General features: G+C 39.6%; 1 protein-coding gene across 10 annotated transcripts in view; it reads left to right on the top strand.

Moving 5' to 3' along the window:
- Nucleotides 1-22,980, top strand: part of KCNMA1 (potassium calcium-activated channel subfamily M alpha 1) — an 844,585-nt gene that overhangs the window by 650,084 nt on the left and 171,521 nt on the right. For all 10 annotated transcript variants that reach the window (XM_074958656.1, XM_074958655.1, XM_074958652.1 and 7 more), the window contains exons 11-15: nt 544-649; nt 1,913-1,995; nt 3,096-3,165; nt 7,003-7,158; nt 21,385-21,494. In XM_074958656.1, the coding sequence (XP_074814757.1) occupies nt 544-649; nt 1,913-1,995; nt 3,096-3,165; nt 7,003-7,158; nt 21,385-21,494 (525 nt within the window). The remainder of the gene's footprint in view (nt 1-543; nt 650-1,912; nt 1,996-3,095; nt 3,166-7,002; nt 7,159-21,384; nt 21,495-22,980) is intronic.

Below are 22,980 nucleotides of genomic sequence, written 5' to 3'. Positions count from 1 at the left end.
CTCTGTCCCCTTTTCTGGTCTCTCTCAGTGCACTCCCTTCAGATGTTAGGCCGCATGTCTTCGTCTGTCCGGGGTGGAGTTCTCTGATTCTTCCTCTCTTAGACGGTCCCTGATCTACATTACCCTACATGCCAACTGTGATTACTCAGCAGGCTCGACCGGGTTAGGCATCTGCGAGTCTTTCCTCTGGGAGCTTCTGACCAGTGGTTAATGCAGGCCACTGGACAGCTTTCTCAGACCAAAGTATTATTTACTCTTAAAAGCAGGAGCAAAGCACAAGATAAGAGAAAACAGCTAACCCTGTAACCATCACAGCTGCTACATTCAGGGAAGCTGGTCTTACCTCCATTTGGTAGGCCACATTCACATGTAAGTGGGGACATATGTAGTGAAAGGAATGGAGCTGTGCTAACAGTAGGTGAGGCCCACTGTTTTCACCCCACAAGAAGAGTATCAATGGAATTTCAAACAGTTTAAAAATTAATACAAGAGTAGGACAGATATGTTGTGCAAACTTCTTGTTTGTTTTTTCTCCCAATGCAGTATCTCCCCTAACCTTGAGCTGGAAGCTCTTTTTAAACGACACTTCACTCAGGTGGAATTCTATCAGGGTTCAGTTCTCAATCCGCATGACCTGGCGAGAGTAAAGGTAATGATTCTGTTGATTCTTTATTTCTACTAGTTGTCTTCTCTTAAATAAGCAGATTCTACCTCCAATCCAACATCCACTGAAGTTAATGGGAGTTTTTTAGTTGACTTTAATAGGAGAGGTCCTATGGTTGTTAATATTAATGTTTAACATTTTAAAACTTGGTGTTATAAACACTATTGGCACATTTGCATAGGGGCAATTAGAAAACATTTTTCACCCTTTTTCTATTGTCTGGTGTCCTGAAAAAGTAAATACAATTTGAGATATTTGCTAACTATAATAAAATGGCTGTATTGGTTCAAGTATTCCATGCTAAATTATTTTATCCTCTTAAAGCAAACCCTGAAGTTCAGAAGAGTAAAAGATACCAAACTTATACACAGCATTACCCCATTTCATGTCTTTCTAATGGGACGTGAACAAGCTTCTTAAATCATAAAGATCTTTGCCTAATGTTAAGCTGTTCCAGTGAGCAGAAATTAGGATTTTTGCCTGTGCTGGCTACAAAAGCTGTTTGGTCCATTTTTATACAACATATGCTGAGCTGAGCTCCAATCAGCAGCATAAAATGATGTCCTTGTAATGGCTATACAGTTCAGTCTGGTTATCTTCTCTCTTCTATCCCCTGCTTTACTGTGTGGTATTTGCCCAAATGTGCTGAAAGAAAAGTAATTTTGTTATATTTTAAATCTGCTACTTTATGCTAACTAGACCAGAGGTTGATGATTGTAAGTTTTGCCACTAGATTAACTTTGCCCCTAAAATCAGAGATCTTCTATTATTTTTATGATGTTATTGCCTAAGGACCCAAACAGCTCTGACCCCGTTGTAATAGTCACTGTACAAACAACAGAAAGACAGTCTCTGTCCCTATGGGTTTAGGAGCCTGACCTGCAACATGGAATTTTAAAACTTTGGCATTTAACCTGTTGGTGCTTCGTTTTCGGTATCTCTGAAAGAACATTAGTAACTGGTAGTAGTAATAACTAAAGTCCTTACCTAACATGAGCACTATAATGTTTGGAAAGTGTTTTGAAAAGTTACAGTGATCAGTTCCATGTAAGTATTGGCACTGATATTATAAGGAGTCAGATCTACAGCATACCCTAAGCTTTATACTCAGCAAAAACTATAAACTGTTGTTCTTGCTCCTGGAGGAAGAAGCTGATTTCTTAGAAGCCGGTGGCTGTGAGAAGAAGTTGGAAACAAAGATTTCTATTTATGTTTGCTTTTTCCCCCCCCCCCCCCCCGGTGTCTCAGATAGAGTCAGCAGATGCATGCCTAATCCTTGCCAATAAATACTGCGCTGACCCAGATGCTGAAGATGCCTCCAATATTATGAGGTAACCCGAAGAGGTTTTGAATATGGTTGTCATTCTCATTTCTGACCAGGAAATTGCTGGTGTCTAGGTGGACCATACCCACATCGGTTACAGTTGAAAACTTCTCACTAAATTGCTTCCAGAGAGAGGGAGTTAAATTGGGGGAGTGCACAGGATTGCCTCGATAGTGTGGAGAAGCCCCGTGTGCCTAGAGTGTGGGATGCCTGTGGAAGGAGCAGGGTTTAATTATGCTCATTTCATTTTCCATAACCACATTTAGGATGTGATGGGAAAAACCCTGGTTTGATTTTAATTGCAATACATAGATTAAAGAGTATTCCAGATGCAGATTAGTGTGTTCTTAAATGGATTCAGTATATTTTAATATAATAAAATGCAGAAGTGTTATTGGGAATAGAATTATCTTGTGTGTTCTCACAATAAATGAGTTTGATTCAATAAAACTGGATTAATTAAACACTTCAGTGGGAAATGGGAAATTAATAGTGGGAGGGGAGCATCACACTCTTCTCTTTGCTCTTCAATTCTCCTCCCTACAAAAAGAGATTCAAACAACTTTATTGGACAACTTTATTCTCTAATCCTGGGAATAAGTCAGCAATGTAAGTTTTCCCCATATGCCTGCAATGCAACTTCTGGCAGCACGCTACTGTAATAAGCCGTTGCTCTCAGAAGGTATGTGTACTCCGAACACTAAACCTGGGCTCTGTCTCAGGTTGGAGCCCAACTCCCCCTTTCATCCACACACAAATCAGTCTGACTTGGGTCAGCAAACATTGAGGACCCAGGTTCTTAGAACCCTGATGGGAGGGTTGGATTAGAGCCCAAGTCCAGCTGAGGTATGGGTCCAAGCCCTGTCATTTTGCAATATGGACGCTGGTCAAGCCGCAGGCCTGTGTCAGAAGGTCTATCTATTGCCGTGTGTAGTGTAGTGTTAGCATGGCTGTGAGACCCAGGTCCAGAAATTGTAAACCCAGGTTTACAGTGCAGTGTGGATGTTCAAGCAGAGGCTCAGAAACACCAGGTCCACAAGCTAGGACTATAGGAAGAATGGTAGAATGTCCAAGATGTTAATTTTTTCTTTCTTTTTTCTTTTTAAGAGTAATTTCCATAAAGAATTACCATCCGAAGATAAGAATTATCACTCAGATGCTGCAGTATCATAACAAGGTAATGAGAAGACCAAGGGGTCTCGCTCTTCAGAGCTACCCCACATCCACTTATTTTAGCTGCCTAAATGGAAAGCATTTTCCTTTCTTAGTAGGAACATGTGAATACAAGTTGTCATGGAATCCACTAAAGAGTTAATTCTGTTGTATTTACATATGCCAGGGACCTTATCAAAACCCTAGGATGTTTGTTACCCTGGGGTGCTGAGCTTCCACAGCTCCCATTGATTTCAGTTGGGCTTGTAAGCACACATCTCCTGTGAAATAAGGCCCAGCTTGATTCATTAAACCATGTATGATGCTTGTATTACCTATACAGATAGGAGAGTGTATGGGATTACTGTAGAACAGTGGTTTTCAACCTGCAGTCTGTGGAACCCTGGAGTCTGCAGACTATTCCTAAGATTTCCAAAGGGGTCCGCACCTTCATTTCACTTAGAGTGGTCTCGTGAAGCATATGTTAACTTCTATGCTAAACAATCTGTTCTGTGTTGTACTTAGCTGTTACACTCTGATTAAGTTTCCCAGACCTGAAGAAGAGCTCTGTGTGGCTCAAAATCTTGTCTCTCTCACCAACAGAAGTTAGTACAGTAAAAGATATTACATCACCTACCTTGCCTTTTTATAACTATAGCTAAAGAAGTTTAGGCCTGCTCAGGATCCACCTGGTTTTACACAGTGTGATTTCTACTGCCTGAGTTAACTGCACATACGTGAGTGGAGGGCAGCTAACATACAGAATTTGGTCCTCCTTCTTTTGTGGAACAGAATCATGCTATTTCTGTATTTTAAATGCCCTCAACAGGAAGCATGTTGTATTAAAAACATGTTTTCTCTTTATATTTCTAATGAAAATTAATGAGGAAATGAAGAAAAAATGATGAATGGTGATAATCCAATTATCAGGAGGAGGAAAGCATGAAGGACTCAGTGTTTGTGTTCATGTGCATGCATATGTGTGTCTGTGATAGAAGGATGAAAGTGACCACTAGAGTTTTGCATTTCACAAAAACCTCTAGAATGTTCTGTAAAATTTTTAATTTGGTAAAACATATTTTTCTAACGCTTTTTCCCAAGGAAAAATTGATATGAAAACAATTATATATGGAAGTACCCATTATAACATACTATACTGAATAGTATTAAGAACAATATACATAACTTGTTGAGCAGAGTCAAAATGGGATGATTGTTTTTATCCACTATTTCACTGTGCACTAGTCCCATAATCAAAAGCCGGAGAAAAGAGACTCCTTACACCAGGCTCTGTGCTTATTTGATTCTGGGGGTGGGAGAAACCAAAAAAGTACAGGTTATATCATATTGTTCGAGGGCTGGGCTTGTGGACATGTGATTGGGGTACTGCATTTCCACGTTAGATTAGATTAAAAACCTGTGTTTGATTTCTGGGGTCTATGTGTGTTTCTTATTTGTCAGGGAGTAACTGAGGTTGCTGTAAGAGGGACTATACATGGACCTAGGTGCAATGAAAACTTCATAGCACTATGTAACAACTTCAGCTCTGTTGATGGGCCTTACAAAGCCTCCCATCCAGTTTTCCATGGTTGACAGAAGGTCACCATAATATGAGATCTTGAGGGATGCTGGGAGATTTGAACTGAAAGGTGTAAAAGTGGAGAAGTTCTTGGTACAAAAACTCTACTGGAAATATTTTGGTTTGAAGGAATATTGATTTAAACCCCCTAGTACAGTGATGTTCAGACTGAGGCTTGGAAGCTGCAAGTGGCTCTTTAATGTGTCTCTCGTGGCTTTTTGCAGCACATTGATATTAAAACACTTTGTGCTTTTACTACCCGCATGGCCCCACAGTATGCCAACATTTTTATGGCTGATTTAGAACAACGCTTCCTCAGCTCTCGTCCCCTAACGCCCCTACTTTACTTGCGCTATATTGATGACATCTTCATCATCTGGACCCATGGAAAAGAAGCCCTTGAGGAATTCCACCATGATTTCAACAATTTCCATCCCACCATCAACCTCAGCCTGGTCCAGTCCACACATGAGATCCACTTCCTGGACACTACAGTGCTAATAAACGATGGTCACATCAACACCACCCTATACCGGAAACCTACTGACCGCTATTCCTACCTACATGCCTCCAGCTTTCACCCTGACCACACCACACGATCCATCGTCTACAGCCAAGCTCTGCGATACAACCGCATTTGCTCCAACCCCTCAGACAGAGACAAACACCTACAAGATCTCTATCAAGCATTCTTACAACTACAATACCCACCTGCGGAAGTGAAGAAACAGATTGATAGAGCCAGAAGAGTTCCCAGAAGTCACCTACTACAGGACAGGCCTAACAAAGAAAATAACAGAACGCCACTAGCCGTCACCTTCAGCCCCCAACTAAAACCCCTCCAACGCATTATTAAGGATCTACAACCTATCCTGAAGGATGACCCAACACTCTCACAAATCTTGGGAGAAAGGCCAGTCCTTGCCTACAGACAGCCCCCCAACCTGAAGCGAATACTCACCAACAACCACATACCACACAACAGAACCACTAACCCAGGAACCTATCCTTGCAACAAAGCCCGTTGCCAACTGTGCCCACATATCTATTCAGAGAACACCATCACAGGGCCTAACAACATCAGCCACACTATCAGAGGCTCGTTCACCTGCACATCCACCAATGTGATATATGCCATCATGTGCCAGCAATGCCCCTCTGCCATGTACATTGGTCAAACTGGACAGTCTCTACGTAAAAGAATAAATGGACACAAATCAGATGTTAGGAATTATAACATTCATAAACCAGTCGGAGAACACTTCAATCTCTCTGGTCACGCAATCACAGACATGAGGGTCGCTATCTTACGGCAAAAAAACTTCAAATCCAGACTCCAGCGAGAAACTGCTGAATTGGAATTCATTTGCAAATTGGATACTATTAATTTGGGCTTGAATAGAGACTGGGAGTGGCTAAGTCATTATGCAAGGTAGCCTATCTCCCCTTGTTTTTTTCCTACAAACCCCCCCCCAAGACGTTCTGGTTAAACTTGGATTATTGCTGTGCACATTGTAAGATGAGCTATTGCCAGCAGGAGAGTGAGTTTGTGTGTGTGGTTTTTGGAGGGGGGGGTGTGTGTGGGGGGGGTGAGAAAACCTGGATTAGTGCTGGAAATGACCCACCTTGATTATCATGCGCATTATAAAGAGAGGTTTCAAAGAGGGATGGGCTATTACCAGCAGGAGAGTGAGTTTGTATGTGTGTCTGTGTGTGTGTGTGGGGGGGGGAGAGTGAGAAAACCTTGATTTGTGCTGGAAATGGCCTTCCTTGATGATCACTTGATGATCACTTTAGATAAGCTGTTACGAGCAGGACAGTGGGGTGGGAGGAAGTTTTGTTTCATGGTCTCTGTGTGTATATGATGTCTTCTGCAGTTTCCACGATATGCTATGCATCCGATGAAGTGAGCTGTAGCTCACGAAAGCTCATGCTCAAATAAACTGGTTAGTCTCTAAGGTGCCACAAGTACTCCTTTTCTTTTTGCTTTTACTATGTTATTAACCAATTGTAGAATACTTGGTCAGTCATTTTCCTGTGAGAATAATGTTTATATATATATATATATATATGAAACAATTAATTCACATTACTGTAGCTCTTTTTGGTAATGTTGATTGCTGAGGTATGAGTATCACTGCCCTAATCGTATTTTTACCTTCTACAGGAAAAGGAAGTCCAGCATTAAAGGAAAAGATTAGTTGTCACTTGCTTGGATATTTCCTGTGTTAGCAGAATGCAGGGAAAGTATTTGGAGTCCTTTACCTTTGTTTCTTCCTTCAGGCCCATCTGCTAAATATCCCAAGCTGGAATTGGAAAGAAGGGGATGACGCAATCTGTCTTGCTGAACTCAAGCTGGGTTTCATAGCCCAGAGCTGCCTGGCACCGGGCCTCTCGACAATGCTAGCCAACCTCTTCTCTATGAGGTCATTCATAAAGGTAACGTCTTGTCTCATTACAGTGTGTTAGCCTGGGATTCAATTTGGCATGGGGTTGAGTAGAGAGCACAGCTTAAACTCAAAACAGATAGGGACACATTAACCAGTTTGGTAAAACACACACATACATATACACACACAAATTCTGTTATAAATTGGGCAGTGGGCCAGGTTCTTAAAAAATTATGTTTTTATTTTTATTTGGCACATCTATGGCCATTAAATGATTGTTCAAAGCACAATCCATTTCAATTCTTTTTTTTAGATAAACCACATGTTTATCAGGAAAGCCTCTGCTGTTAAAATAAAAATATGATTTATATACATCTCATATGGCAACAAAGCGCCTAGAGAAAAAGAATGATCATTTTGCTCTTTTACATCAAGTGGCTAGTGGACCTCTCACTGTGAGAATAAATGTGGACCATGTGTTTGTACTTAAGCCCAAACCTCCTACAACATAATTCCTTTATTTATTTCTCCTCAGCCAAAGAGACCCTTAGGGCTTTATTTGCAAAAACTTGTAGTGCTGTTGTTCCCACCCTTTTGGGGCAACAGTACCATCTCACTAGACTAAGACCTCACCTGAGTTAGGCCACGTCTACATCAGCACTTTTGTCGGTAAAACTTTTGTCGGTCAGCGTCGTACAAAAACACACTCCTTCATGACATAAATTCACTGACAAAAGCGCTGGTGTGGACAGCACTATGTCGGTGGGAGACACTCTCCTGCTGACGTAGCTACTGCTGCTCATTGGGGGGGGTTTAATTATGCCGGCGGGAGAGCTCTCTCCCATCGACATAGAGTGGCTAACTTGGAAACCTTACAGTGGCGCAGCTGCAGTGGTACAGCTGTGCCACTGTAAGGTCTGTAGTGTAGACATAGCCTTAGTCAGTGTTCCTTTCCTCTTATTCTGTTTTTGGGCATTCTTGCTAGATGTAGAGGTTGGCCAGTTTCCAGTCCTGTGCTTGTGATCAGGGGCCAGGACACGATGGAATGTGAGGTGGGCCATGGCTCCTGAAGTTCATCATGAAAGTGGGCAGGGGTTTCCTAGAGTACTAGGTGGGGAAGCTAGGAGGACTGCCAGTTTGGGTGCACATTCCAGTGGTTGGGAGCCTTTGGTGCAGTGCCATCTGATATTTATTCTCTTGGCATGAGGTAGAAGCAGGGGTTTCTGAGGCTGCTGTGAGAAACTTCTAGGTGAGAAATCTAGAAAGTCATCACAGATCCTCAGGGGCTGCAGACTCTAGTGCAAGAAGCCATCTTAGGTAAGTGTATGTGGTCAGAAGAATTCAGCTTTTCAATATGGCGGTCAAATTATATGAAAGCAAACGTGGGCTCCTCACTTTAACATGTGCAATTAGACCCTTTGCTTCTTTTATCAAACCATTAACTTTAACTCCTCTGTCTTCACAAGCTCAGCTTTGCTGAACTCTCTCTAGTTCATTGGCATGCTGCATCTCTGAAATTAACCACTCTCCTTTTTTTATCTCAAAAAGAAAGAGTAGCAAACATGAAGCAGGTGGTTGTCTCTTCCTTTAATTACATTCTTTAGGGCTGCTGTTCACTTGAGGGTCACTGTGTTGTCCCTTGCTCTGCTGCTAATATTTGTAACCAGAATCTGGCACGCTCAAGGGTGTTGAGCTTCTCTGCACCCACATTGGCGTATACCAGCTTTCTTGTGGCACCTTTTTAGGGACAGGCCCATCTGTGCCTTTGCTTTTGACCCCTTGTGTAGGCCATCACCTCTGTTCAGTTTCTGCATTCCTCAGGGCCGGAAGTGAGTCAGCCTCTCTCAGGAAGGACATGTGTGTATCCTCAGTAACCACTACCCCAATGCAGGTTACTTCAAATTTAAACAGATTTCACTGAGAAAATTGGGGACAGCATCAACAAGTAAAAATCATGGCTTGGGAGGAAACTGTACCACCTAGATCTTGTAGTTACAATCTTTCGATTAAGCAAGATTAAAAATTGTGCATCTTGATTTTAATTTGTCCCTCTTGCCATCGGCGTGTGTCTCTTTCAAGGCTCAGTGGGACACCAGCAACCTGTTCTGCCAGTCTCTTGTTCCTCTTCAAGCCACCCATTCTGTATTTCCTCCATTTCATAATGTATTTCCTCCATTCATACACTCCTTTTCAGCAGTGTAATGAGATGGGACTGGCTGATCAACACTGGGTTATCCTTTATGATTTCTACTACAACCTACAGGCCCATTCTGCAAGGCTCTGAGGACTTTCACTGAGGGTTTACAGCATTCTGAACTTCCATTGAAGTCAGATGGAGTCTTGCTGATTCTGAACAGGTGTTTCTAGTTGTATAGTATAATCATGGGACGATTGCCTAATTTGGTTTATACCAAGGCAGCAATGTTGCTAGTTCTTGTTGTATCTGGCACTTAGATACTATTGTGCTGTGCATAGTGCAATGCGTGGATAGATCATAATTTCTGTTGTTCAGTTTCTGGGAGGCCAACAGGCAAAGAGAACATGTCTGTGCTCTTATGAGCAGGCTATTCAGATACTGCATCAGCAGTGTTTTAGGATTAAAACAAAAATATATAGTTTTATCAATGTTTTGAGAGAAAACAGTTAATATTGGTTAACATCAATTTCTGCTATCACTACTCAGGAACGATGGATTATTCATGTGGGTAACTGGATGTAGATATTATCAGGGAGTTCAGATTTCTGAGTTTGTTAATATCTGAAACAAAACAAACACATGAGAATTGATGCATATTAACTAAAACCAAAATCCCCACTCTATCAATGCCAAGACGATGTTGACTGTTTTTAATTGAAATAACATTCTCCCCCAACACACACAAAAATTTGTTTGATCTCAGTAACCATTAATTGATGGAAATTGTGAACCAATACAACACTCAGAGCCTTTGCAACTGCAAGTGGACTTTGTTGATATGGATTGTCAGGAAGGGCTGTATAGGAAAGGGAGAAATACGTTCATAAACTGTTAACTGGGAGTCTCTTTCCTTCCACTGCAAAGTAGCACTCTTTCTAGAACATTTAAGAACTGTCAGTCCTTTACAAATTCTTTAGGCAAACATCAGTCGTGGCGTTTTGAACACATCTTAGAACATTGCCAAAATATCTTACTGAAACTTCTGTATTAAAAAAAAAGTTGGAGGTGTGTTCCCCCTTCTTCCTAGCCTGATTAGAAAGTTATTTAATGTGTTGTATATGTTTGGTCAGTCAAAGACAAATGAACTTCATCGGTGGTGATCCCACACACATTTCACTTGTTATACCTTAGTCTTCAGCCAAATGATTTGTGTAAACTGTCTGCCCAACATTAAAGGCAAAACAAATTTATAAACCTCAAAATGTTATATTTAAATCTAATATTTTCCTTTTGGTTTTATAGCTGTAATCTCATATGGAATCTTTTAGTTTGCTCTTGGCACTAAATTGAACCAAGGGAAAATCAGTTCAAAAATGTTGCATAACATGCAGTTGTAACAGAAATAGTTCTGTAAATACTTAAAAGGAAGAAGGAAAAATTGCGCAATAAAAAGATTTAAGAGAAAACAAATCAAAACCATACAGAAAGATATATTTTAATAGTTCCATTATTTTTATTATGTTGAATATTCTCTGAGTTATATAAAAAAATTTAATGATATGCCTGTTCATTGCATACATGATCTCAGCACTAGATTGAAATATTGCTCTATACAGCAATTAGAGCAATTACTGTTTATGGTTTGGATTAACAAACATTTGTTTACCATTGTAAAAATATTTTTAAAAGTAAGTAAATAAAGCATGGGATTATGGAGGGCCAAATTTTGCCCTTGGATACAAGCGTGCAACCCCACTGAAGTCACATGATTCATTTTTTTTTCCAGAGTAGAGTTTGGCTGCAGATTTTAATAGGAGTCTGTAAATTATGAACCATCTTTGTAGCTCCCTGATGCTTGAGTCACTGGGCATCATTTTGGTCATGAGGAACAATTTAGAACAGCCTCATGGCTCTGCTAAGTTATATTGACAGCAAGAGCTTCCTAGAGGCTCCTTTGACAGCTAGCATTGGTGATGCCCAGCCATGCCTCTCAGCCTAGTCAGGTTTATGCCACCCAGGCACTCACCTGCTTCAGAGGAAACCCCAAGCTGGCTTTCAGGTTACTGTTTGACCCCAGAGCAGCACAAAGCAGTCTTGGTGTGGAGGTGGGGGTCTGGCCCTAAAACTTCATTCATCACCAGGAGATCATCAATCAACACCACCAGTGCAGTCTCAATTACTATACCGAGGCATAAACCCAAACTGAGTGGGACTAGGGAGATGATGCTGGAGTATTTTCACCAGAAATTTCTTGGGAAAATTTGAGACAGGTCAACAGACGCTTGTCATCTTTAGGATGTGTTGCAAAATTACTTTGTTTTGGAGAGTCTTCTGTTGAGTTGGGGAATGTCTCAGGCCATGTACTATGTGAAATAAACCATTTAGATCTGATTCATCTAAAGGATATGGCTTCAGTTTGTGTGCATTGGACATCTGTTCCTCTTTCTTGAACTGAAGCACATCAAAATATATATAATGCATCCAGATACTGTAGGGAGGGGACCTTAGAAATATGTACAAAATTTTAGCAAAAGCCAGCTTGAGTTGCAACGTTTTATTTGCTGTGAGATGCTCAGGATGAGGGAGTGATGCCCAAAATGCATGGTAGTTAACTTATATATGCTATGCCTAATGTGTCCAGTACAGTACTTAGGGGAAAAAATAACTTAAGGTATTTCCCTAAGTGCCATATCTGTGTTTTCTGACGTGCCTAAATCAGTTCAGGGTCTATTCATGGAGACAGGACTTTGAAAATTGGTGTGAGAGTCAACTATTAATATAGTACATTGAAACTGCCCTCGGATGGGAGTAAGAGCCACACATGCTCTTCAGTCTTGTTGTTCTCTCCTAAAGTATATAGTTACTAAGCCATTTAATCATTTGAATACATTAACACCAATTTGCATTAACAAGTGTATTTTTGTTCGATGTGTTACCTCCTGTCCTCCCCACCCCCTAACCTGGCTAATGCCCTCCCTGCATTGTAAATTTTGTGGTTAAAGACTAAAATAAATTCTGTGGGCCTATTCTCCTCTTAGTTGCATGGATGCAAGTCCCATCACTGCCCGTAACTGAGGGGAGATCTGGTTGTCACAGTATTTCAGTAGTTGTTTGGTGTAGTGTAAGACTCCACATAAGCATGTACAGATCATTTCCGTATACCATGAAAAATGCACATACATCTAATCCTGTCCAATGTTAGAGCTAATCTTGATTTACACATTTGATGTTAGATACAACATACCCAGGTTTCATTTTTACATCTGGTTCTGGAAAAAAGATCCAGTTAGTAGGAGTATTTGGCACTCACTATGGAATTTATATTGCTGTAGAAGTTTGTTAGCTCTGATTGACACAGACAAGAGTAATTGAGTAAGAAGGTAATGGTTATTGTATAATACTTAGTACTGGGCAGTTTACTTCCAGGATTCTAAATATAATAAATTTGTTAGTCTCTAAGGTGCCACAAGTACTTCTTTTCTTTTAGCTACAAATGTGTGAACTATTTTCGCCAAACAACTTATTACTCAGTTTTTGCCCTTTTTCCTGATGATGAACCAAATGTATTATATCCATGCTTAATGTATAATAAATCTATAATCACACGGCCAGCTCTATTAGATTGAAGGAAATTTTGTGGGATGTTCAAACATGTTGCCCTGCCTTTTTAGTACTTACCAATATGGGGTAAAGATAGAGGAGAATTGATTAACTGGTGCTCTTGAGGAGGAAAGTGACTTACAGTAAAGAACAAATTGATTGGAGCTTGAGAAGCTTGACTGGAGCTTCCAGGCAGTTCTAGAATATAATCTCACTAGGAGGTAAAGGCCTGATTCTGAGAGACATTGGGCACCTCTTAGACCCAGGCCGTGCATTTATTTTAGAAAAAATTGCACATAGTAAAAACATTCCCTGTTGTTTTTACTAGACATCTAGTTTGTAAACAGAGGTTCCACCTTTTGGGTACTTATTCGGCTCATAGGAGGTTCGTGCACCTCAGCAGTATCCCACACATTTGGTCATTTATATTGAACAACTACATTATGCCAAAGGGACCAAACTTGCTAATTCTAATAGCTCAAAAATATAAATATTTACAAGTTATTTTGAAGCTACAATAATCTGAATCAATCGGATTTATTTTCCATGTTTAATATAGTTAAAATGTTTAGCATCTTGGTATATCATTTCTTCCCCTTGTGAAATAGGGTTGTCTGTCAATATGTGTTCATGGCAAATGTATGACAAAGCATGAGAGACAATTTTTCCTCTTCAAAATGGTTGAATTGATTCTCAACAGTGTTAGTGAGGTGTGTTCTTTTCTGCATCATGGTGGCCTGGACATTACAGCTTGCCCTGTAGCTATACAAGAATTTCAGATTGGTGCTTCCTTTAAGAGGCTTATTTTTTGATTAAATACAAAATATAACACAATATCCCAAATCAAACCAACTCCATCCTCAGTCTCTTCCCTGCTGTTGGTTCCTATTCCTTGACAGCACTGAAGATATTAGATAGGATCATTAAGTTCAGGTATACTTGATCTCTTTGATGTAACTATTTATTTCATTATGTCGAGAAGTAAGTGCTATGAACAAGATAGATCAGTTGAAACTGCAAAGCTGCTGATAATTACACTCCACAATGTGGGGCTAGGTGGCTTTTTTAACAATATTAATGGTCATACTTGTGATACTTGCATCCTTTTTTCATCCCACTGTCACTATTTATCACTGGTAAGTGACAGCACTATGTAAATATGTTTGATGATATCAAGATTGTATCTATATATGGATAGAGAAGAAGGTAGCAACATTGCCATTTATTTTAAAAAATGATTCAGAGGAAAATTAAATTTCTTCTCTTGGGGCATACTATGTCACTTTCCAGCTATTCTTCAGATGGGCAATTGAATCGATAGAAAAGGTGTATTACTATTATCCAGGAGACCAGTGCAGTAAAGTAATAGAGAAGAGGAGAGATGGGTTTGTAGTTAAGGCACTTAATTAGAACTCAGGAGATCTGGGTTCAAATCTCGGTTATGCAACCGTCTTCCTCTGTGACTGTAGGAAAGTCACATAATCTCTTCTCTTCTCAGTTCCCCATCTGTAAAATTATGGTATTTCCTTTTTATCACCTTTTACTTATGTTTTTCTATTTAGATTGTAATCTCTTTGAGGCAGAGACTGCTTCTTACTGTATGTAGGTACAAAGCACAGCACAGTGGGGCACCAATCTCAGTTGGGGCATGTAGGCACTACCATAATGCAAATAATAAAGAAGAAAATGTGTATCACTGAATCTGAAGTTTGGTCACTATTTGGGGGGAGTTATAGATGATTCCTTGTTCGTTCAAATTAGTTAATGACTTTTATCAGAAACAGTTAATTGTGTGCATCCTCTTTTTGTGTCTCTAGGATCTTATATTGCATACATCTTTGTAGTATCTGTCTGAAATGTCTTATACTTGCTTAGCTGCAGTGATAAAAATGACAGGGTGACCTCTGAATGCCTTTTCTTGGGCTCATTTGGGGCAGGCTCTTTCAAGCCGTGATACTCGTTCTCCATAGGAACAGGGCAATGCAGTGCATTCTGTCATCATCCCTAGATAAGACAGTGCATAGATGAGTGAAGGAGGAAGTACACATTCAAAAAGGGAAAAGGTATGATGAAACCCCTCCTTGACACCCTTAAGTAACTATTAATGTTGCTTGTAATACCATCGTTAGCCCTGGTTAGAAATGGAAAGATTGAGCATTTGTAGCTTCAGCACAACAAAAACACATCATTTGGGAAGGATACTTTTTCTTTTGGATGTAAATTACTCTTTTACATAAATTGCTTTGTCACAAGTACCAGTAGAATATCTTTAAAAGGTAATAAGCCAGGCTTCTCCTAATTTATCCATCTCATGAGGTCTCCTTCAGGTTGAATCTGTGGCTAAGCTAATGAATCATCCTTGTTGGTTGCACCATGTTGGCCTTATTTACATGACTAGGTGCCCAATAAACACTGGACATGCTATGGAAGGGTGTACCATGTCATCACTGTGGGGTAAAAGAGATTCTCTGTTGCTAGACATTGTGGAAGTGTACAACTCTCATTGACTTCTGGGGAGCATTTGCACCCGCAGATCTGTGAGGTTGGGCCTTTAACTGTGCCTAGAGGACTCAAGTCAGGATAACCTTTATCATGTGACTGGCCAAATCAATCTGCAGCATTCAAAGGGCTAAACAGTTTTTTGTGTGTGTGACTGGAAAGGAAGAAATTAGACTATTCAAGCTTTTGTCCATTGAATGTGCCGAGTTTTTTCTCGTTTTGTATCTCAGAGCAGCTAGCAATTTGTTGGGGGAAAAGGTCCTGTTTAATTCTTAGGCTATCTGATTCTTCAGTAATGAGTAAATATGCTGGTGTGGTCTCTTGAGTCTCTCCAACAAAAAAGTAAAACATTAAATTAAAAAACAGCTTTATTTCCAGTGCAGATTCCCCACCCAGCTTCCTAACTAATCTTTCTTTCTGAACACTTAAGAAAGGCCAAATTAGCTCATCTGAAAATGCATGCAAGAACAAACTACATCTGTTTGGTTCAATCTAAAACCAGGCAGTTAATGACAATCGGAACTAATTCTATCAATTAGCAAATGTCCCCTAAATCAAATACCTGCTTTTTTTCCCCTTGGACAACACAGTTAAGAGGGGGTGACATGAATGGGGTTCTATTTAGAAATGACTCTAAAAATACGTACAGCTAGATTACACCGTCAGCTCTTGTTGTGGAAGCTCTTGTTGTGGAAGAGTGGGAAGCTGCCTCACTCCTGGAGAAGCAGCAGGATAGATTTTGCCTTAGGATACAATCTCTTCTGAGCTGCTCAAGTGTGCACTGGGGATGTACATTCAGCACTGGCTTTTAGGGCAGTCAAAGAGGTCAAAGAGGGGATTGGGGCCATAATAAATATTCCCCTCCATTCTTTCCTAGCTCAATGTTGGGTCATTTGTTTCCTGAGGGTGGCAAAAAGCAAACAGGTCCTACTCACAAGGACTGCTATTGTTACAGGACCCCATTGTGCAATGTGCTGTACAAACACAACAGAAAGCCAGTCCCTGCCCCAAAGGGCTTGCAATCTAAGTAGAAGACAATACACAACACATTGAGACAGATGGGAGAATACATGGAAACACTGAGATACTGTTGGTCCATGCAGTGGGCAGTGGTACCAGTGGCCTAACCATTGTGAAGATTTTTATAAGCATCATGACAAAGAAGAAATTTAAGGAGTTTTTGCAGCATCTTGACTGACTTTGCTGAGGTGGACATTCTTTTATTATCATTCATATGAATTAGTGGATGTATAAAGTTATTAATATGTCTACATACAGATGCACAATTCTGAAATGACAGATACCCAATCCTGGGGAGTGTTCAAAATCAAAGCCCAGATCTAGAATTTGCAAATGATCCATGTATTTTAACAGGCTAAACTAAAACCCTGGATTGAAATACTCCTACACTTTGGATTATTTGAAATCCTGTTCTAAATTCTGGATAGTTTGAAATTAATTTCTGAATTTTTTGTCTATAGCCTGCCTCTAACTATATATTTTCTTCACTTTCTCTTGGTACAGAATGGGTCAGATCCTCAACTGGGCAAATGTGCAGAGCTTCACTGAAGTCAATGGTTCTATACCAATTTAAACCAACTGAGGATCTGGCACAATATGTTGCTCTGATTTCAGAACTTCTTTCATTCTTATATGCAGACAGATTGAAAACAAAGAGTCAGCAGTGTTCATTCTGTAACAAGAAAAGTACAGGTGTGGAGGGGTGTTTTTGTGTTTATGATGATTATTAAATAGGCAAGGTAAAAACAACTAGATATTAAAATAGGGAAGATAAATGAGAATCAACCAGAGATAAAGTGTGTCCAGTATCCATCTTGGGTTTATAAACATGCCCGTGGGATCTCCTTATAATGACTGTCACTTGTATTTGAGTATGACTGTGCCTGGAAATCAGTTTCCACATGTAGGGTTCAGGAAATGTGCTGAGGCAAGTTGGTGTCTACGTTCCTTCCTGCTGTCGGCCAAACTGGGACAATGGTATTCTACTGCACATTCTGCTTCCTTCGTAGCAGAGTGCCAGGCTCACCTGTCATGGGCTGTATCCTCTCAGATAATTAAGTCGAGCCCGGCAGACTGTATGTGCCGCTTGATGCAATCCTTGTAGTGGAGTTTGGGATGGCCAGCCTTCTTATTGCCTTTTTCAAAGAACTCTCTTAGGCAGTCTACTGTTATTCATATGTGTGACATGGCTGACCCAAGTCATTTGCCTCCACGCTTAGCTTAGCTTAGCATGGCTGCCAGCCGTAGTACCTCACAATGAAGTACTATGGAAGGGATCTATATGTGTAACATATAAGTCCTAATTGTACCTCATTTGGCCATTGAACTATCTAGCCTTTCCTGAATTGTTTTTTAATGTATCTACCACCTTTTTGTATGGCTGAAAGGTTATTTTTGTGTATTTCAGTGTTTGGTACTGGAATAAGACTAAGGACCACAGGGCTATAACTATTTTCTAAATGTTTTGGCCACTGAAACCAGGTACAAGAGAAATTTGAATGTTCTGAAGCTTTACACATTGATTTGGATCAATTAGCCAATGTGTCAATGGACAGTATTTTAACTTTTGTTGTGTAAATGTAATACATTTTAAAACTTTTGTTGAATTCATTTCAGTTCCTAATAAATTTGGACCTTTGAAAATATATTTATGTAATCTTAAATATAGGTGTACATAAAGCCATTAGGTAGGTAGGTTTGAAAATTTGGATCAATAATTAGCAGACACTTTACTGATTATACTTTTGTTTTAGAAGCAGTGTTTAGCATAGAATAATGTGGCATATAGTTAATGTAAGATCAATATAATGGTATTCATGAAAGTAACATTTAGGATTAATATCCAGGAAAAATCCTGAATTGCAAGTGTTAAACTGAGAAAAGTTGTGGAAAGCCCATTTCTTGGAACATTACAAACTTGACTGGAAAAAAATGTTTGCAGTATATGGGGATGGACTCGATGACCTTAAGCTTTTCTACCTCCAACTTGTTTGACTTTTTGACTCTACAATGAGAGACTTAATTAAAGCCCTGCATTTTGTTCAAGAAGCTCTTGCTTTAATGCTCTTCTAAAACAGCTGTAGTTTGACATGACAGGCAGAGATATATTGTTGCCTTGGGATGCTTTTCTTCTTTTGATTGATCACTGAATGGCTGAAAAATTAATTTTGGCATCTTTCCCTGAATCACTTGATGTGCATTCATTTAGTTGCTTGAATTCATATTATGATAAGGAATATATATTCAAGACAGAAATGTATGCCACAGCTTAAAAATACCAAAACTCTTAAATATACTGTAGTGCTTTTTACATTAAAGATATACAATCCTCTACCACCTCCTGGTGTAAAGCTTTACACATGGTCTCAAAACAGTTGGCTTGATTCTAGTCAAGCCATTTCATATGGTGGACCAGTATTTCAATCACATCTTTTACAGCAGTGATAAGTTGTTTACCTTGTTGGGTATCTTATTGAAACTAGCTCAAATATAGCTGGTTGAAGTGGTATAAATGCCTTTTATGTCCACCAGCCATCCCACCTCCAGCAGAAGTGGGAGAAAAGAGAAGGCATGGCAGAGCCAAGTTCCACAAACCTGAATCCTCTGTTGGCTAAGGGAGCTTATTCTAGCAGTGCCAGCAACGAAGATTAGAGCAGAACCCCTCCTATTATAATTTACACTGGGGCTGGGCATCCCTGAATCTGGAAGCCACAACCAGCTCTCTGCAACTGCCCTCTCAGTTGTGCATGAGCAGCTTAGTGTAGCGAAGAATCAGGGTTATTGTTCTTTGCAGACGTGTGTAATGAACCCCCCCCCCCAAATATAACATTTTATGAACCAGTACTAAGATTTTGAAAGCTATCTAAGGGATTTAGATATCCCAGTCCTACTAAAATCAATCAGAACTTGCCATCCAAATTCCCTAGGTGGCATTGAAAATCTCAGCCAAAGAGCTTCACAAAAATGCCTTCTGCTTCATCTTATATCAAAGCTTTTCTGTACCCATTGGCCGTTAATCTGAAAATCTCTCTGTTCTCATAGTCTCTGCTGTGTGATGCATATCAGAATAGGGATGCTTGTAAGAATGGAGTTAGGTGTTCATATTTGCTTATTAATGTTTCATTGCAACATGACCAGAATTTTCTTGCAGCACAGGCTCGGTTTAAAATAATAATTTCCATGATCTATAAATATGCATGTTGGATCAGCAGTTTTAAATCCACCCTTTCTCAAAAGGCATGATACTGCTACTTTCTGTTTCATTGTGTATGGAACAATTGCATATCCTCTGGTTAGTGACCGTAACTTGCTGTGATGTCAAAAAAAAATGTTTCATATATCATTTCCCCTACTCTGGCGTAGCTGGCAAGTTCTTTTGGTTACTCTTGTGTCACAGTTTATTAATCTGACCCCCAAGGAGCATATGTTCTCTCTGTTCATCATTATTACTGTTTTGATGCTGTCATATGTATAATTCTTGCAATCATGAAAGGCTCTGTTTCTGATAACACAATTCACTAATATTCAAAGGACTAATTATATGAAGGGATGTCCTATTGTAATTGAAACTTTTAAATATTTTAATGAAAAGTGATAAACAAACTATGCAAATAGACATTTTGGTAGTGCCTACGATCTACATACACAGATATGAGGAGGTGGCATACCAGGTGCAAAAAAAAGACCGAAGTTATCTGATTCACTTCTCTGGTCTATATGGACTTGAATTTTAGAGGCGCTGAGTTCCTGCAACTCCCACTGAAGGCATGCAATTTTGGCCAAAGGCTGCAGGACCATCTTTGGGTAACCATATCTATAGCCCCTTTTCTCAGTTTCTGTGGGCAAATCTCAGTTTGAAGGACAGGCCATTTTCAACAAACTTTATATATGGGATCAGACTGTGGGTTCTGCTACTGATATTTCATCAGGGATAGAGAGTTTGAAGGGATGCTCTACCACCACCAGAGAATACCTTTGTATTTGGACCCCAAAATCCTAAAAATATTCCTGAAGGCATACCCTTCTAAGAGCTCCTTATGAGACTCTGCTGTTGGGCACAGCCCATAGCACCTCTCCTTATCTTTATTATTGAACTGTCCAAGTGTAAAAGTGTTTGTAATGTTGTTGTGTGATCCCAGAATATTAAAGAGACAAGGTGGGTGATATCTTTTATTGGAACAACTTTCGTTGGTTAAAGAGAGACGTTTTCAAGCTACATAGGGTTCTTCTTCAGGTCTGGGACAGGGAACCAGAATGTCACAGCTAAATACAAGGTGGAATAGATTGTTTATGCTAAATCTGTTCCACCTTGTATTTAGCTGAGACACTGAGTACCTTTCCCAGACTGAAAGGAGAGCTCTGTGTAGCTCAAATGCTTGTCTCTCTCACCAACAGAAATTGGTCCAGTAAAAGACATTACCTCATCCACCCTTGTCTCTCAAGAGTAAAAGATCTTTTGTGCAGTATCAAAGTTTCTCTCACACTGCAGTACCAAAACAATGGAGACACTTTTAAAAATTCTATTGATCTAGTTGCTCAGACAGTTCATGATGCAGCAGCAAGATGGGGTTTGGGGAAAGAAAAACGTTAGAAATTATGGTGATGATTGATAAATATTGGCCAAGTGCTAAAAAGTTGTGAAAACAAGTGACTCTTTACACAAACATGGTCAAATGATAAAATTATTCCACATATTCACAGAATTTTCACAAAACAAAATCAGGAACTTTTTTGACTAGCTCTTTCCACAACTTTAATTCAGCCACTATTATAATATACCTGCACAAAATCCCAAAGAAATCCAAGTAGAGCAGTACTTAATTTTTACTTTGCATTGTTTATTGGTGTTCAGTGGAACTCTGCTAACCAAGTATTATTAATTGTCAAAAAAACAAACAAAAACAAACTGGGCTACCAAATTCAACTAACTAAAAATTGATTCATGTTAAATCCACTGGTTATATTTTTGCAGAAAGCATTTTTTATTCACGATGCTACATCTGTGTTTCTTTTTCTTAGATTGAGGAGGATACGTGGCAGAAATACTATCTAGAAGGAGTCTCAAATGAAATGTATACAGAATATCTATCTAGTGCCTTTGTGGGTCTGTCTTTCCCTGCGGTTTGTGAGTAAGTAGATATATATTAATTGTCATAAATTCCTTGCCTGCTCTCAAGTGAAATCAAAGGTTTCCACAGGAGACATTTCCACTCTGTTACAATCCCAATATCATTGCCTCATCAGAAGGGATCCAGTAAAATAAACATTAAAGCAGTCACTGTATGGAAGTACTCCAAACATTTTAATGTCTTTTTCCAGAAGAGACTTAGAACTAAGTGAACATAAATGAAAGACTAAATGCCAAGTGTGTTCAAAAAAATGAATCCGCAATCTGTTTAAACGGAATTATTTATTCATAACTGGTGTCTGATTGTTTCTTCTAATAGTTCCCATTCTTTGGATGGTTCTTGTCAGCGTCACCCTCTTTATTCTTGCCCAATCTCAAGAAAAGTATTTGTTAATCTGAGCAGCTGTAAAGGAGTTGTATATACCATAGGGAGATAGTCATTTAACACATCATAGAACTGCCTGAAAAGTGCTTTGAACAAACATAACTTCTGCCAGCAAAAATAGATCCTTCTGACAAGGAGAGGGGAACATGTGGGGCATGGACTGAATATCCATGCATAGTCCATAGGACACTGTTATGCCTTACTCCTACTGAGGACTGAGTAAGCTTTTATCTATCCAGGAAGTGCTCTTTCAGAAAGAAGTGAAAGTGCACTAGGCCAAAATGATAGAAATATCCACTCCAAACACTTTCAGAATAGTGTAGGCCCATCAGGTTTCTATTATTGATTATTATTATTATTATTATGTATTTATTATTTATTATTATTTTCTATTCGAGTCACACAAAGAGATCCCACTGTGTTAGGCACTGTACAAACACACATCCTTGCCCTGAAGAATTTACAGTCTAACTAGACAAGACAGACAGGGTGGGAGGGGAGACAGAGTCACAGAGAAGTGAAGTGACTTGGCCCAAGGTTACATAACAGATCAGCATCAACAGATCCTTAGGGTATCTGAGTCCCAGTCCAGTCTGGCCTTATCCAGTAGACTATGATGACTCTCAGACCTAAATCTCATGATGACTCCATTCTTGAGTTGAGACCAGGAGAGAGTGGGAATGGGAGGGGCCAGGTTTCCAAGGAGTTGCTTGCTCTTCTCCTCTGTAAGTTAGAGTGACATTCTTTTTACATCCTTGCTTCTTTTCACATGGTGTAATATCACCATAGTTTACAATATAATCTCTGAGTGAGAGAAAAACATGATAAACTAGTGATGGAGCTTTGGTCATAAATAATTTCTGAGCTATGTAGATTTAAACTAATCCAGACCATAAGTCAATGGGGATTTGTGTAAGGAAGGGGTTCACGATCCAGCCCTTCACTTCCAGGGCTTGTGACTGGCTTATTAATAGGTAGTGTTTGTTTACCCTGAAAATTGTATCAGAAAGTGTCTTCCCCTATGTCAAATGCATTAAACAAAAAATCACAAAAGATACCATTCTACATGGTATTGAGCGAAGCCTAATGTGCACTGTCCACA

This window comes from Natator depressus, chromosome 7 (assembly GCF_965152275.1).
Source record: "Natator depressus isolate rNatDep1 chromosome 7, rNatDep2.hap1, whole genome shotgun sequence".
NCBI classification, from domain to species: Eukaryota; Metazoa; Chordata; order Testudines; family Cheloniidae; genus Natator; species Natator depressus.
The sequence above is the reverse complement of the archived record's forward strand: the minus strand, read 5'-3'. Positions and strand labels throughout refer to the sequence as shown.